Source organism: Mandrillus leucophaeus, unplaced genomic scaffold (genome assembly GCF_000951045.1).
Source record: "Mandrillus leucophaeus isolate KB7577 unplaced genomic scaffold, Mleu.le_1.0 Scaffold531, whole genome shotgun sequence".
In the NCBI taxonomy this organism is placed as follows: Eukaryota; Metazoa; Chordata; class Mammalia; order Primates; family Cercopithecidae; genus Mandrillus; species Mandrillus leucophaeus.
The window spans coordinates 1,040,801-1,057,009 of NW_012105709.1; the positions used below are offsets into that span (position 1 = coordinate 1,040,801).

The 16,209-nt window shown below is 42.8% G+C and overlaps 1 protein-coding gene across 2 annotated transcripts in view; it reads right to left on the reverse strand.

Moving 5' to 3' along the window:
• Positions 1–16,209, reverse strand: part of PHACTR2 (phosphatase and actin regulator 2) — a 244,839-nt gene that overhangs the window by 40,275 nt on the left and 188,355 nt on the right. For both annotated transcript variants that reach the window (XM_011997161.1, XM_011997160.1), the window contains one exon: positions 11,381–11,518. In XM_011997161.1, coding sequence (XP_011852551.1) covers positions 11,381–11,518 — 138 coding nt within the window. The remainder of the gene's footprint in view (positions 1–11,380; positions 11,519–16,209) is intronic.

Below are 16,209 nucleotides of genomic sequence, written 5' to 3' on the forward strand. Positions count from 1 at the left end.
ATGTTTATTGCAGCACTATTCACAATAGGAAAGACATGGAACCAACCCATATGTCCATCAATGATAGACTGGATTAAGAAAATGTGACACATATACACCATGGAATACTATGCAGCCATTAAAAAGGATAAGTTGATGTCCTTCACAGGGACATGGATGAAGCTGGAAACCATCATTCTCAGCAAACTATCACAAGATCAGAAAACCAAACACCGCATGTTCTCACTCATAAGTGGGAGTTGAACAATAAGAACATATGGACACAGAGAGGGGAACATCACACACTGGGGCCTGTGGGGAGTGGGGGACTAGGGGAGGGATAACATTAGGAGAAATACCTAATGTGGGTGATGGGTTGATGGGTGCAGCAAACCACCATGGCACGTGTATACCTACGTAACAAACCTGCACGTTTTGCACATGTAACCCAGAACTTAAAGTATAATTGAAAGAAAGAAAGAAAGAAAGAAAGAAAGAAAGAAAGAAAGAAAGAAAGAAAGAAAGAAAGAAAGAAAGAAAGAAAGAAAAAATGCAGACCTTGCTGCCTTCCCAAATAGCATGAGCTGTGGGGCCAGAATTAACTAGAATTGCCATTTTGATATCCTTTATTTCTTGGGTAAAATTATGATGGGATGTGGAGAGGATTTCTGGACTACTCATCAATCAAGTTCAATGCCACAAGGAGGTAAGTGTTGCCCTTCTGTTGCTAGGGCAGCGATGAACAAGGCAAAGAATAGCTTAGGGAGAACAAAAATCTCAGGCTTTCTTAAGACCTGTTTAGACACTGTGTTCCTGGAAAGACAGTATGTGTTATTCAACTTCAAATCCCCAGTATCTAGGATGATATTTAATATATTGTAAGGTTTTTAATAAGTGATTACTGAGTTTGACAAAAGCACAGCTCATCTGAAAAAATTCTACACTCTTTTTTACTGGATAGTTTTAGACTAGATCATAAACTGAGGAATCAACAATGAATATATCACCACTGGGGAACAAAGCTTGGCTTCTCATCCCTGACCATGAGTATAATATTGGTAAAAGCTACCATTTATTGATGAGCAGGAATTCTAGAGATATTCTACCTAATTCTCAAGATAGATATAATTGGCTTTATTTTACTAGTAAGTAAGCCTAGGTTAAACGACTTGGCCAAGGTCAAACAACTACCAAGTGGCCAAGTCAAGAATCAATCCATCTTAGAAGTGCCCAGCTCTAAAGACTGCCCTTCTCTCCTCCATGGAGCTTCCAAGCTCTACTCTAAGGAGATGGTTACCGGCAGGCAAGCCTAGGTCTTCAGGCCAATTCGATGGCCTTCTCTGACCTCACCTGTCTGCCACTGAAGGGCCAGCTCATTTATCAACCTCAGTGCAGGAAACCAGGCCATCTCTATTTTACTGTGCATGTATTTCTAGTACTCTAAGTACATATATTCTAAAACTGACAATTTTATTTTGTTTATTTTTGTTTGAGAGACAGGGTCTCATTCTGTTGCCCAGGCTGCAGTGCAGTGGCGCAATCATAGCTCACTGCAGTCTTGAACTCCCAGACTCAAGGGATCCTCCTGCCTCAGCCTCCCAAGTAGCTAGGAATACAGGGGTGTGCTACCACATCTGGCTAAGTCTTTTAGTTTTTGTAGAGAGAGGGTCTTGCTATGTTGCTCAGGCTGGTCTTTAACTCCTGGCCTCAAGTGACCCTCCCACCTTGGCCTCCCAAAGTGCTGACATTACAAGTGTGAGTCATTGTGCCCTGACCTGAAAATTTTATGTTAAAGGTGAATAAAGCTCAATCAAGTTCACAATTAATAAGGCATTTCTCCCATCACTTCTCTTTCCCAACATGAGCCATTTAACCAGACTACCAGATTTCAGAGATTCCCCACCACACCCAGCAAGGGCCTTCCTCCTTCACAGAAAGGAGAGACATTGATTAATTATTGACTGATTGGTTACTACTCTTTAAAATGCAAGGTGGTAGCTTAATGGGGCTAAGAAAATGGCACTAAGATAAGAGAAAGAAAAAAGACGCTCCTTTAGGCTGACAGGAAGCTCATTTTTTGTTTGGTTGGTTGGTTGGTTTTGTTCTGTTTTTGAGATGGAGTCTCACTTTGTTGCCCAGGCTGGAGTGCAGTGGTACAATCTCAGCTCACGGTAACTTCTGCCTCCTGAGTTCAAGTGATTCTCCTGCTTCAGCCTCCCAAGTAGCTGGGACTACAGGCAGGAGCCACCACGCACAACTAATTTTTGTATATTTAGGAGAGATGGGGTTTCACCATGTTGGTCAGGCTGGTCTTCAACTCCTGACCTCAAGAGATCCATCCAACTCACCCTCTCAAAGTGCTTGGATTACAGGCATGAGCCACTGCACCTGGCCTCATTGTTTATTTTTTAAAGCAGAGGTGGAAATATTTATCTTGAATAGTTTTTTAAAATGGGACATAGACCTCAAAAGTTAAAAATAAAACTCATTTTTAAACATAATAGTTAAATTACAATTTTTACATGAATTAACTTAATATAATATATTATTTTAAATCTGATCTATATATATATAAAATAAATAATGTATTACAAAATGCTCTCAGGTAAAAAGCAACAAAAACCAGAAACACTGCTTAATAATGGTGATTAGCATGTGTCATTTTCATTCTAAAATAAAATATACACTAAGACCATTGAGAGTTTTAGGATCTCTGGGCAGTAAGCACGATTTCATCACATGTATCTTTTAACAACTAGAGGCAACAATTTTTTTCGGTGTTAGGTAGGAAATGGTACTTTTAGAAATTCTTAAAAGTACTGTGCATTAAAGTGTTTCTTTTCTTATTTTTGCATTTTTTAATATTCAGATATGGCTCAATGAATATTCATCACCTGTGTATATACAATATACTACACATAAACATCTTAAATTGTTGCATTTTTCTATTTTTTATCTTTAAAAAGTGTACCATATTATTTATTTATTTATTTATTTTGAGACAAGGTCTGGCTCTGCTGCATAGGTAGGAGTGCAGTGGCATGGCTCTCTGCAGCCTCCTGCTCCTGGGCTCAAGCAATTCTCCCACCTCAGCTTCCTGAGTAGCTGGGACTACAGGCACGTGCCACCACTCCCGGCAAATTTTTTGTATTTTTTAGTAGAGACAGGGTTCCACCACATTGCTCAGGCTGGTCTCAAACTCCTGAGCTCAAGAAATCTGCCCACCTCGGCCTCCCAAAGTGCTAGGATTATAGGCATGAGCCACCGTGCCTGGCCAATATTTTTTCTATTTAAAAGAAATTCTACTTCTTAATTTTCTTGTAGAGATACACACACATACACAATAAAAATCCACTTCTAAAAATGCTGCCTTTTAGACTTTAAAAAGTCTCAGGAGAAATGTGAGAGATACTGTCAGAGGGAGAAAATGATGCCCATGAGGAGAAAGGGGCTGTGGCTATGCTCTGGGGATCAGATCTGCAAGGGAAATGCCAAAGTCATGTGCCTTCAAAGCACTCATGAACAGAAACAAAGGCTGTGGCAGAAAACCTGGCCATGTACCTTTCCCCTGCAGCCTAGAAGTCCAGAACAAAATCCCATTTTTGTTTCAACATAAAATTAAAAAAAAAAAAAAACCTCTCTGTTACAGCTAGAGAGGAATGAGCTTTACCTTCCAACAAAAGAACAAGAGTTAAAAAGAATCATTTCTAGGGTTTGGACAATTTAGTTTCCATATGAGGGTGGTTAGTCATTTAGACTCTCCCTGCTTGCATACTTGGCAACTACAGCGACCTTTACTCATTTATCTGGCCCTACCTGACTTTCTGAAGTTTTGCGTTTGAATAATAAGATAGCTGGGAATGGTGGGTGTGGAAAATTACATTTTCCAAATTTGGCCACAATTGTAATCTCGTCACTCCCCTGTCAAGAAGTGGAACTAATTAATTCCCCTTTCCTTGAAGCTTGAGCTGGTCTTATGACTTGCCTGTAACTAACAGAATGTAGTAGAAGTGAGGCTGGATGCCTTCCAAAGCCAGATCACGCAAGGCCATATAGCTTTTACCTGGTTCTCTTGGGATATTTGCTCAGCCACCATGTAAGAAGACTGATGACTCAGGCTACCATGCTGAAGAGGCCATGTATAGGTAAGTTTGGTCGACTAGGAGCCAGAGTTGAGCCCTGCCTCTGAGCCATCCCTACCAAGACACCAGACATGTTAGAGAGGCTGTCTTGGAGCCTCCAAAGTAGCCTATTTGTCAGCTGAATAACATTGAATGACCTTAGTCAACCTCATGAAGAGCAGAAGAATCACCTAGCTGAGCTCTGACTAAATCTCCAACCTACAAAATCTGCAAGATATAAAATAGTTGCTGTTTTCAATCACTAAGTTTTGGGGAAGGTCACTGCACAGAAACAGTGACTAGAGCAGGGTCAACTAGGAGCCACAAAACGAGAGGTGAATGACCAAAAGCCCACAACTGAAAGGAAAGGAGGATGGAAGAAACCTTGCACCAAGTTCAGAATGCAGTACTATTTCTAGCAAAATGGCATCCCAGATGTCTTGACTAACTCTTCTATTGAAAAACAATTAAAATGCTAAACATAGCATCTAAAAACCGCTTTAAATGTCCTAAACAGCTGGGAAAAGAGTAAAAAATACTTCGACAAGAATGAGTAAAAGAAGATCATGGCCAGAGAAATAAGGTAAGTGAGCAATGAAACTGGCTGTGACCTTGAGGGCACTTGTGTTAAATCTAGTGAATTTGAGCAGGCATCTTTATGATTTGGTGAAATACAGAAGACACACAAAACCCACCCAGATCTAATAAATAATTCTCTCTCCAAAAATTGGTGACCAAATGGCATATCCTCAGTGTAAGGGTAAGCTAGAATATCTGACCCTCCAAGGACAAACAAAAAATTGCAAGCTGGTGCTTAGTGTCAGGCCTCTGAGCCCAAGCTAAGACATCATATCTCCAGATGGCTTGAAGCAACTGAAGATCCACAAGAAAAGTGAAAATAGCCTTAATTGATGACATTCCACCATTGTGATTTATTTCTGCCCCAACCTAACTGAGCAATGTACTTTGTAATCTCCCCCACCCTTAGGAAGATTCTTTATAATCTCCCCCACCCTTAAGAAGGTTCTTTGTAATTCTCCCCATCCTTGAGAATGTACTTTGTGAGATCCACCCCCTGCCCCCAAAACATTGCTCTTAACTCCACCGCCTATCCCAAAACCCATAGGAACTAATGATAATCCCACCACCCTTCGCTGACTCTCCTTTCAGACTCACCCCGCCCGCACCCAGGTGAAATAAACAGCCATGGTGCTCGCACAAAGCCTGTTTGGTGGTATCTTCACACGGACGTGTGAGACATTCGGTGCCAAAGACCTGGGTCAGCAGGACTCCTTTGGGAGACCAGTCCCCTGTCCTCATCCTCACTCCATGAAGAGATCCACCAACGACCTCAGGTCCTCACACCAACCAGCCCAAGGAACATCTCACCAATTTTAAATCGGGTAAGCGGCCTCTTTTTACTCTCTTCTCCAGCCCCTCTCACTATCCCTCAACCTCTATCTCCTTTCAATCTTGGCGCCAGCCTTCAATCTCTCCCTTCTCTTAATTTCAATTCCTTTCATTTTCTGGTAGAGATAAAGGGGACACATTTTATCCGTGAACCCAAAACTCTGGCGCCGGTCACGGACTCGGGAAGGCAGCCTTTCCTTGGTGTTTAACCATTGTGGGGACACCTCTCTGATTATTCACCCACATTCCACTAGTGTCTGATCTCCGCGGGGATGCCTGCCTTGAACATTCACCCACATTCCCTTGTTGGCAAGTCAATTGCGGGGACGCCTGCTTTGGCTGCTCACCCACGTTGCAGCCCTCTACCCTTCTTTTTAAACTTGCCTCCTTCACTATGGCAACCTTCCACCCTCCATTCCTCCTTCTTCTCCCTTAGCCTGTGTTCTCAAGAACTTAAAACCTCTTCAACTCTAGCCTGACCTAAAATCTAAGCATCTTATTTTCTTCTGCAATACTGCTTGGCCCCAGTACAGACTCGACACTAGTTCCAAGTGATCAGAGAATGGCACTTTCGATTTGTCTATCCTACAAGATCTAGATAATTTGTGTTGAAAAATGGGGCAAATGGTCTCGTCCAGGCATTCTTTTACACATTCGTCCCTCCCTAGTCTCTGCTCCCAATGAGACTCATCCCAAATCTTTCTTCTTTCTCTCTTGTCTGTTCCTTCAGTCTCCACTCCAAACTCTGAGTTCTCTGAATCCTTCTTTTCTATGGACTCATCTGACCACTCCCCTTCTCCCCAGGCTGCTCCTCGCTAGGCCAAGCCAGGTCCCAATTCTTCCTCAGCCTCTGCTCCCCCACCCTATAATCTTTCTATCTCCTCCCCTCCTCACACCCGGTCTGGCTTACAGTTTCGTTCCAAGACTAGCCCTCCCCAACCTGCCCAACAATTTCCTCTTAGAGAGGTGGCTGGAGCTGAAGGCATAGTCAGGGTACGTGTGCCTTTTTCTCTATCAGACCTTTCCCAGATCAGCCAGCGTTTAGGCTCTTTCTCATCAGACCCCACTAAACACACACAGGAATTCCGATATCTAACTCTGTCCTACAATTTAACCTGGAGTGACTTAAATGTCATCCTAACTTCTACCCTCTCCCCAGATGAATGGGAAAGAGTTTTTTCTCTAGCCCAACCTCACGCCGATAACCGCCGGCTTCATGAGCCAGACCTCCAGGAAGGCATTAGAGCAGTTCCCCGAGAAGATCCCCAGTGGAACTATCAGGTATCAGGCGAGATTACATGGTTTCCTGCCTAGTTGAAGGGCTTAAAAGGCAGCTTACAAAGCTGTTAATTATGACAAACTTAAAGAAATTACCCAAGGTAAAGAACCCAGCCCAGTTCACAGCCTGCTTAGCAGCAACCCTTAGACGCTTGACCGCCCTAGACCCAGAGAGGCTAGAAGGCTGCCTTATTCTTAATATGCATTTTATCACCCACTAAACTCCCGACGTTAGAAAAAGCTCCAAAAATTAGATTCCAGCCCTCAAACCCCACAACAGGACCTAATTAACCTCACCTTCCATGTGTACAATAATAGAGAAGAGTTGCAATTACTTGCCTCCGCTGTGAGAGAAACCCCAGCCATATCTCCAGCACACAAAAACTTCAAAATGCCTAAGCCACAGAGGTCAGGCATTCCTTCAGGTCTTCCTCCCCCAGGATCTTGCTTCAAGTGCTGGAAACCTGGCTACTGGGCCAAGGAATGCCCGCAGCCTGGGATTCCTCCTAAGCCGTGTCCCATCTGTGCAGGACCCCGCTGGAAATTGGACTGCCCAACTGGCCCAGGGTTCTGAATGACTGCTTCCCAAATCTTCTTGGCTTAGCGGCTGAAGACTGACACTGCCCGACCGCCTTGGAAGCCTCCTGGACCATCACAGACGCTTTGGGTAACTCTTACAGTGTAGTTACAGTCCGTCCCCTTCTTAGTTAATACGGAGGCTACTAACTCCACATGACCTTCTTTACAAAGGCCTTTTTCCTTTGCCTCCATAGCTGTTGTGGGTATTGATGGCCAGGCTTCTAAACCTCTTAAAACTCCCCAACTCTGGTGCCAACTTAGACAATACACTTTTAAGCACTCCTTTTTAGTTATCCCCATCTGCCCAGTTCCCTTATTAGATCGACACATTTTAACTAAATTATCTGCTTCCCTGACTATTCCTGGGCTACAGCCATACCTCATTGCCACCTTTTCCCCTAGTTCAAAACCTCCTTCGCATCCTCTCCTTGTATCTCCCCATCTGAATCCACAAGTGTATAGGATACCTCTACTCCCTCCTTGGCGACAAATGATGTACCCCTTACCATCCCATTAAAACCTATCACTCTTACCTCGCTCAACACCAGTATCCCATCCCACAGCATGCTTTAAAAGGATTAAAGACTGTTATCACTCGCCTGATACAGCATGGGCTTCTAAAACATATAAACTCTCCTTAGAGTTTCCCCATTTTACCTGTCCAAAAACCAGACAAATCTTACAGGTTAGTTCAGGATCTGCGCCTTATCAACCAAATTGTTTGGCCTATCCACCCCATGGTGCCAAACACATATACTCTCCTATTCTCAATACCTCCCTCCACAACCCCTCCATAACCCATTATTCTGTTCCGGATCTCAAACATGCTTTCTTTACTATTCCTTGCACCCTTCATCCCAGCCTCTCTTTGCTTTCACTTGGACTGGGTACTCCCAATTCTTAGTCCTTTAATACCTGTTTTTCTCCTTCTCTTATTCAGACCTTGTATCTTTCATTTAGTTTCTCAATCCATACGAAATCGCATCCAGGCCATCACCAATAATTCTATATGACAAATGCTCCTTCTAACAACCCCACAATATCACCCCTTACCCCAAAATCTTTCTTCAGTTGAATCTCTCCCACTGTAGGTTCCCATGCCTCCCCTAATCCTGCTTGAAGCAGCTCTGAGAAACATTGCCCATTATCTCTCCATACCACCCCCAAAAATTTTCGCCGCCCCAACACTTTACCACTATTTTGTTTCATTTTTCTTATTAATATAAGACAGGAATGTCAGGCCTCTTCACGTGGACGTGTGAGACAGTAAGTAAGGGGATAGGCAGGGAGGGATGAAATGTACACTGAAAATTCAAAGCCACGAGCTAAACATCACAGAGGTTTGCTGCTTCAATTCATGAAGGTAGTCTAAAATAACTCATTTTGATAATCTAGTTTAAAAGTTATATTTTTAAATATAACAAAGTTTTCATCAGGAAAATGTATGCATTCTAAACATATATATCTACTGACACACCTCACAATAAATGAAGCAAAATTGACAGAATTATAAGGAAAAGTACAAAAAAATCCATATAGTGGGAGATTTAACACGTCTTATTTGTTACCTGACAGATCAAATAGACAAAAAAATAACTAAGGCTACAGAAATCTGAATAGAACTAACAAGACTGATTTTACAGGGAAATTTGCACACTCTCAAACTGTAGGACACATATTGTTTTCAAGGACATATGAGACATAATTACTACAAATCCCAATATAAAGGCCACATCCCAGACCAATGAGATCAGCATCTCTGGAGAGGGGACCCAGACATCCACATTCTTAAAGATCTATAGGTGATTCCAATATGTAGCCAAGGTTGCAAATCACTGACACAGAGAGTCATTTCTAACCCTCAGTGCTTCTATCAGAAAGTAAGGAAGGATGAAAATTAATAATCTGGAAAGTCTATCTTAGGTTAGAACAGAACAGCCAATAAAGCCCAAAAAATTAAGGGGAAGAAGAAAAAAGAGCAAATAATGACATAGAAAACAAACATACAATACAGATGACCAAGTAAACTGAAAGCATATCTTATACCTTCCCCAAAAAACAACTCCAGGCAAACCAAAAAGTTAAATGTGAAAAGCAAAACTATAAACACTTTAGAAGACAGTATATGAGAATATATCTATCATTTTGGTATGCAAAGAATGTTTAAAACCAGAAACAAAATCATAAACCATAAAGAAAAAGGTTGACAAATTTGACTGTATTAAGTTTAAGAATCTTGTTAAATCAATATTTGCAACATACATAACTGAAATATATGAAGAACTCCTATGAATCAGAAAAAATTGACAACCCAAAAGAAAATGGGCAAAAGGCACTTCAGTGGAGTGGAATCCAAATGCCCAATAGGCATATGAAAATTTGCTCAACCTCACTCATAATGAGTGAGAGGCAAAGTAAAAGCACAATGAAATATGACTTCCTAGCTTCCTCAGCCTGTGCTCTCCCTCCCGTCCTCAAGGGTCTGCTCCTTGCCTCTTCCACATAAGTACTGTCCTGCTACTCCAGTGATTTTTTTCCCACTCTATCAGTTACTGACTTTTCCTCCTGTATGTTCAACCTCTCCCTTTCTTTTGACCCCTTCACAGCATAAAAAATTGTTCAAGTATTTCCCATATATTAAAAAAAAATCACTCCCTCGATACCGTATCTCGTTTTCCAAATTTACGTACCCAAGCTTATTAACCTTCACAATCACCAGCCATACGTTGAACGACTGCCTTATTATACTGCTACCCTTCAGAGCCCAAATTCTCAGGATTGTGTTTGATCCTCGTTGTCTCCATCACAGGCTTCCATCCATTAGGCCACCAAAATGCTCCCTCTCACCATGTCACTGCACACACATGGCCGCCCTCCCTGACAGTACTTCCAAGCTGCTGTGCTATGAGCTTCTCCTCTTTCACCACCTCACAGACATTTCTTCTCAATATTTTTCTGCTGCTTCTTCCTAAAACGTCCCTGGAGTGCTCTTCTCAGCCTCCTTCTCCTCTACTCTTGTTCTGAACATTCTTCCTTTGTGATCTTATTCCTCTTACTTTTCATTTCTACTTATGAGCTAAGGATTTCTGAATCTGTATCTCCAGTATGTGCTTGATGCACAGTAGGTACTTTAAATAATGAAGCTTCCTATTAAAAAGGGTCAGCACAGAGTGTGATTAAATGCCTAGTTTTAGCATTAAGACATGGCATGTTTAAGCAAAAGTACTTACGATTAAAAAAAAAAAAACTGGGTATAGCATGAGTTTATTCAATACCAGATTTTGCTAAGAGAGAAAAATTAGAACAATTTAAAAACAAATGGTTGGCAAGAATCTTTGCCTATGGAACAATAGTACTTATAAGATAAAAGTCTTTCTACATTGATAGAACCCACTGTATTTTTCATTTTTTAGGAACTGTGTGCAATGATTTAGAGTAGGGGTTGGTAAGCCTGACCTGCAGGCCAAATTTGGCCCACCATCTGTTTTTGCAGATAAAGTTTTATTGGAACATATACATATCCATTCAATTACCCATTGTCTGTGGCTGTTTTCATGCTACAATGGCAGGACTGGGCAGTTGCAACAAAGATTGTATGGCCCACATAGCCTAAACTATTTGCTGTCTTGTCATTTCTATTAAAAGTGTGCCAGTCTTGACAAAGATCAGGCCTTTCTATTGTTAACATATCCCTTTAAAATGATAAGTGGTATAAGTTATATTTTCTAAGAGTAAGGATAAATCCTGGATGTGAGAAAGCCCTCCCCATCCAGGTATGAAAGCAGGTGGGTTTTATGGTAAATAAGAACTACTTTTCTCTGAGACTTAGTTGAAAGAACTACATTGATATCACTAAATGTATTACTTTAACTGGCTTAAATAATCAGAGGCAGAAAACAGTTGTAATATTTGGTAAGATCTCATCCCCTAGGATGACTTAAGTAGGGGGAATGTGGATATTGAAGCTTCCAGAAAAGCAACACAATCAACACGAAATCCACTGGGATTCTTGCCTTGTCTGCAGGTGTTAACCTGGCCCAGGGCTTGTCTGCTCGGCGGTCATAGTCGGGAGAATCTGTGACTTCTACATACTCGTTAAATCGCAGGATCCTTCGAGCTTGTAGCTCTGCCACTGTGGGTCTCAGGCTGAGCTGCAGGAGGACAAGGAAAAAGGCAGAGTTCAGTAAACCGCTTACAGCCTCATGGTGGCAAGTATTCTATAGAGAACACTTCAAAGTTATGGTTAAATAAGGTCACTTTCAGGCATCAAAAAAAAAAAAAAAAGGCAACAGCATCTTGGGAATTTCTAATGAGAACTAGAAAGCCGTGTGCCCTAATTTTTGAGACTATAAAAAATCATCGTTTCAGATAGGTCACAGTCTTTGGCAACTACCTGCATTATGCTATTTTCCCCAACTTGCCTGGCACTGTGATAAAGGTCTATCATCCCTGACGCAAGGAATATGCAATGCACAGACACAATAGTAACCCAGATACAGAATGGCTGGTTTCGTGATTGAATTATCAAGGCAAAAGCCATGGATTGAATTATCAAGGCAAAACTTCAAAAGTTTTTCTAAAAAACTTTTAGAAATAGGAATAAAAGCCTGTTCCTATAATATTAAACCCATACACTCAGAAATGTACAAAGTTATGACATACAGGCCAGGTGCCGTGGCTCACGCCTGTAATCCCAGCACTTTGGGAGGCCGAGGCAGGTGGATCACGAGGTCAGGAGATCGAGACCATCCTGGCTAACACAGTGAAACCCCATCTACTAAAAATACAAAAAAAAAATTAGCTGGGCGTGGTGGCAGTCACCTGTAGTCCCAGCTACTCGGGAGGCTGAGGCAGGAGAACGGTGTGAACCCAGGAGACGGAGCTTGCAGTGAGCCAAGATCGTGCCACTGCACGCCAGCCTGGGTGACACAGCAAGACTCTGTCTCAAAAGAAAAGTTATGACATAGAAAGGGTCCAATAAAGGGTATGCCTACAGCACAGCTGTCCTTAAGATATTCATAATAAGGACAAGGCCCCAGTAGGACACCTGCCCTTGGCCAGAAAAACCAATGTACAGGAATGGGGAGGGGAGAGTTGATGGAGAACTGTACTTCCTTGAGACCATCACTGCTTAAAATCAACTCCAACCTTCAAGATACTTCTAACAACTTGGGTCCCTCCTCCTTGTGGTCTTCGCCAGATTCAAATTTGTAATTATATTGCTTTTCTCTCTGGTTCCTTTCTCAAACCGAAGAATAAGATTCTGACAGGTGAAAGAAAGCTGGCCCCCTGGTAAACAGGCATTATCTACTCTCTGTGACAGAGGTTCACTCCCATTTTGGTTTTTCTCAGTTGGGCGGTATCACAGTTATCTCCAGAGAGGTAGACTTAGACCTCTATTGTAGTCATAAGGCCCATTTTCATATATTTTCTCTCTCATATATACTCTGTATACAGCCAGACTACCCATCATCTAAGTGTTCCTCTTTGGAGATACTGCTTATTTATTTTTTTATTTGAACAGAATGGGGGGTCTCTCTATGTTGCCCAGGATGGTCTTGAACTCTTGGGCTCAAGCAATTCTCCCATCCCAGTCTCCCAAAGTGCTGGGGTTACAGACATAAGCCACAACACCTGTCCAGAGATACTCCTTATTTTGCACTGGGTCTACATTCTGTAGTCATTAACAGCCCTTTCCTGGGCCTCAGTTTCCTTCTGAACTAAGCCAATATTCTAACATTCAAAGCACTCAAGGACTTTTAGAAGGCCTAGGCCCATACCCTGAGCCCACTTGAGCAGGGATGTGCCAACTATGGCTCCCTCTATCTTCATAGAGCCCTGGTAGGCAATGGACAAGAGAGAGAATAATCTAAGTGATCTGTTATAGTCTAGTTGCTGTCCAATCTATATTGCTATCTTCTTGCTGCCACTTTGGGGCAGGTGGAAATAAGGAGGTAGAGAAGCCCTTGCTCCCAAGAACTGGCTAGAAGGAAAGTGACCAGTGGCAACATAGGTTAGAAATTCTCCATCCAGTCTTGTCCTCAGGACTGTCCCAGTCATGAGGTAGCTACCAAATGCTACGGGCTGACCTGCACCTACACCATGGAGCTATGTATGGTGGAAGCAAGTGGGTGCAGAGGGTAAGGGCAGGCACTGCTGCCTCATGGAGGGGCCCAGCTGGATTGAGAAAGATCATGTGTATCACAAGAGTGCCCAGGGCAATGAGGAGGGGTGATTGCTTGTCTACAGATGGTAACTTAAGGGCCATTGAAGACTACAGTCATCCCTAGAAACGGAGTCAATAGTCTTTCAGTTTGATCATTATTTGACATTAATGGGCTTTGAGAAAAAAAAAAGATACAGTTTGGCTGTGTCCTCACCCAAATCTCAACTTGAATTGTATCTCCAGAATTCCCACATGTTGTGGGAGGGACCCAGGGGAAGGTAATTGAATCATGAGGGCTGGTCTTTCCCATGCTATTCTCATGACAGTGAATGAGTCTCCTGAGATCTGATGGGTTTATCAGGGGTTTCTGCTTTTGCTTTCTCCTCATTTTATCTTGCTGCCACCATCTAAGAAATGCCTTTTCTCTCCTGTTAGGATTCTGAGGCCTCCTTAGCCATATGGAACTGTAAGTCCAGTTAAACCTCTTTTTCTTCCCAGTCTAGGGTATGTCTTTATCAGCAGCAAGAAAACAGACTAATACAGTAAAGTGGTACCAGGAGTGGGGTGTTCCTAAAAAGATACTCAAAACTGTGGAATCAACTTTGGAACTGGGTAACAGGCAGATGTTGGAACAATTTGGAAGGCTCAGAGGAAGACAGGAAAACGTGGGAAAGTTTGGAACCTCCTAGAGACTTGTTGAATGGCTTTGACAAAAATGCTGATAGCAATATGGACAATGAGGTCCAGGCTGAGGTGGTCTCAGATGGAGATGAGGAACTGGTTGAGAACTGGGGCAAAGGTGACTCTAATTATGTTTCAGCAAAGAGAATGGTGGCATTTTGCCCCTGCCCTAGAGATTTGTGAAACTTTGAACTTGAGAGAGATGATTTAGGGTATCTGGCAGAAGAAATTTCTAAACAGCAAAGCATTCAAAAGGTGACTTGGATGCTGTTAAAAGCATTCCATTTTAAAAGGGAAATAGAGCATAAAAGTTCAGAAAATTTGCGGCCTGAAGATGCAGTAGAAAAAAACCATTTTTTGAGGAGAAATTCAAGCTGACTGCAGAAATTTGCATAAGTAGCAAGGAGGCTAATGTTAATCCTGAAGACCATGGGGGAAAATGTCTCCAGGCCACGTCAGAGACCTTCATGACAGCTCCTCCCATCACAGGCCTCAAGGCCCAGGCAGAAAAAGTGGTTTTGTGGGAAGGGCCCCGGGTCCTGTGCTGTGTTCAGTCTAGGGACTTGGTGCCCTGTGCCCCAGCCACTCTACCTGTGACTGAAAGGGGCAAATGTAGAGCTCGGGCTGTGGCTTCAGAGAGTGGAAGCCCTAAGCCTTGACAGCTTCCACATGGTGTTGAGCTTGCGGGTGAACAGAAGTCAGGAATTGAGGTTTGGGAACCTCTGCCTAGATTTCAGAAGAGGTATGGAAATGCCTGACTGTCCAGGCCAAAATTTGCCATGGGCAGGGTTAGGGGGGCCTCATGGAGAACCTCTGCTAGGCAGTGCAGAAGGGAAATGTGGGTTTGGAACCCCCACACAGAGTCCCTACTGGGGCACTGCCTAGTTGAGCTGTGCAAAGAGGGTCATTGTCCTCCAGACCCCAGAATGGTAGATCTGCTGACAGCATGTACCATGCATCTAGAAAAGCTGCAGACACTCAACGCTAGCCTGTGAAAGCAGCCAAGAGGGCGGCTGTACCGTGCAAAGCCACAGGGGTGGTGCTGCCCAAGACCATGGGAACCCACCTCTTGTATTAGTGTGACTTGGATGTGAAACCTGGATTCAAAGGATAATTTTGGAGCTTAAAAATTTGGCTGCCCCACTGGATTTCAGACTTTCCATGGGCCCTGCAACCCCTTTGTTTTGGTCAATTTGGAACAGCTCCCATTTGGAACAGCTGTATTTACCCAATACCTGTACCCCCATTTTATCTAGGAAGTAATTAACTTGCTTTTGATTTTACAGGCTTATGGGTGGAAGGGATTTACCTTGTCTCAGATGAGATTTTGAATTGTGGACTTTTGGGTTAACGCTGAAATGAGTTAAGACTTTGGTGGACTGTTGGGAAGGCATGATTGGTTTCGAAATGTGAGGATGTGAGATTTGGAGGGGCCGGGGCAGAATGATATGGTTTGGCTGTGTCCCCACCCAAATCTGAACTTGAATTGTATCTCCCAGAATTCTCCCGTGTTGTGGGAGGGACCCAGGAGAAGGTAATTGGATCATGGGGCTTGGTCTTTCCCATTCTATTCTTGTGATAGTCAAAATGTCTCACAAGACCTGATATGTTTATCAGGAGTTTCCCGGTTTGCTTCCTCCTCATTTTCTCTTGCCGCTGCCACGTTAGAAGTGCCTTTCGCCTCCTGCCATGATTCTGAGGCCTCACCAGTCATGTGGAACTATAAGTCCAATTAAATCTCTTTTTCTTCCCAGTCTCAGGTATGTCTTTATCAGCAGTGTGAAAATGGACTAATACAATGGATAAATAAAGGATCTTTTTTCTTGAAAAACAGAACCACTTTCGACATAGTCCCATAGCTTTTCTGTGGGAATGAAGCATTGCCACCTCCATCTGCCTTGGAATGCTTTTGTTGAAGACTCCCCGATTCCAGCCTACAAAAATGTGGGTCAGGTCACACTTCATGGAGATGTCACATTTTAGTCACTTTATCCA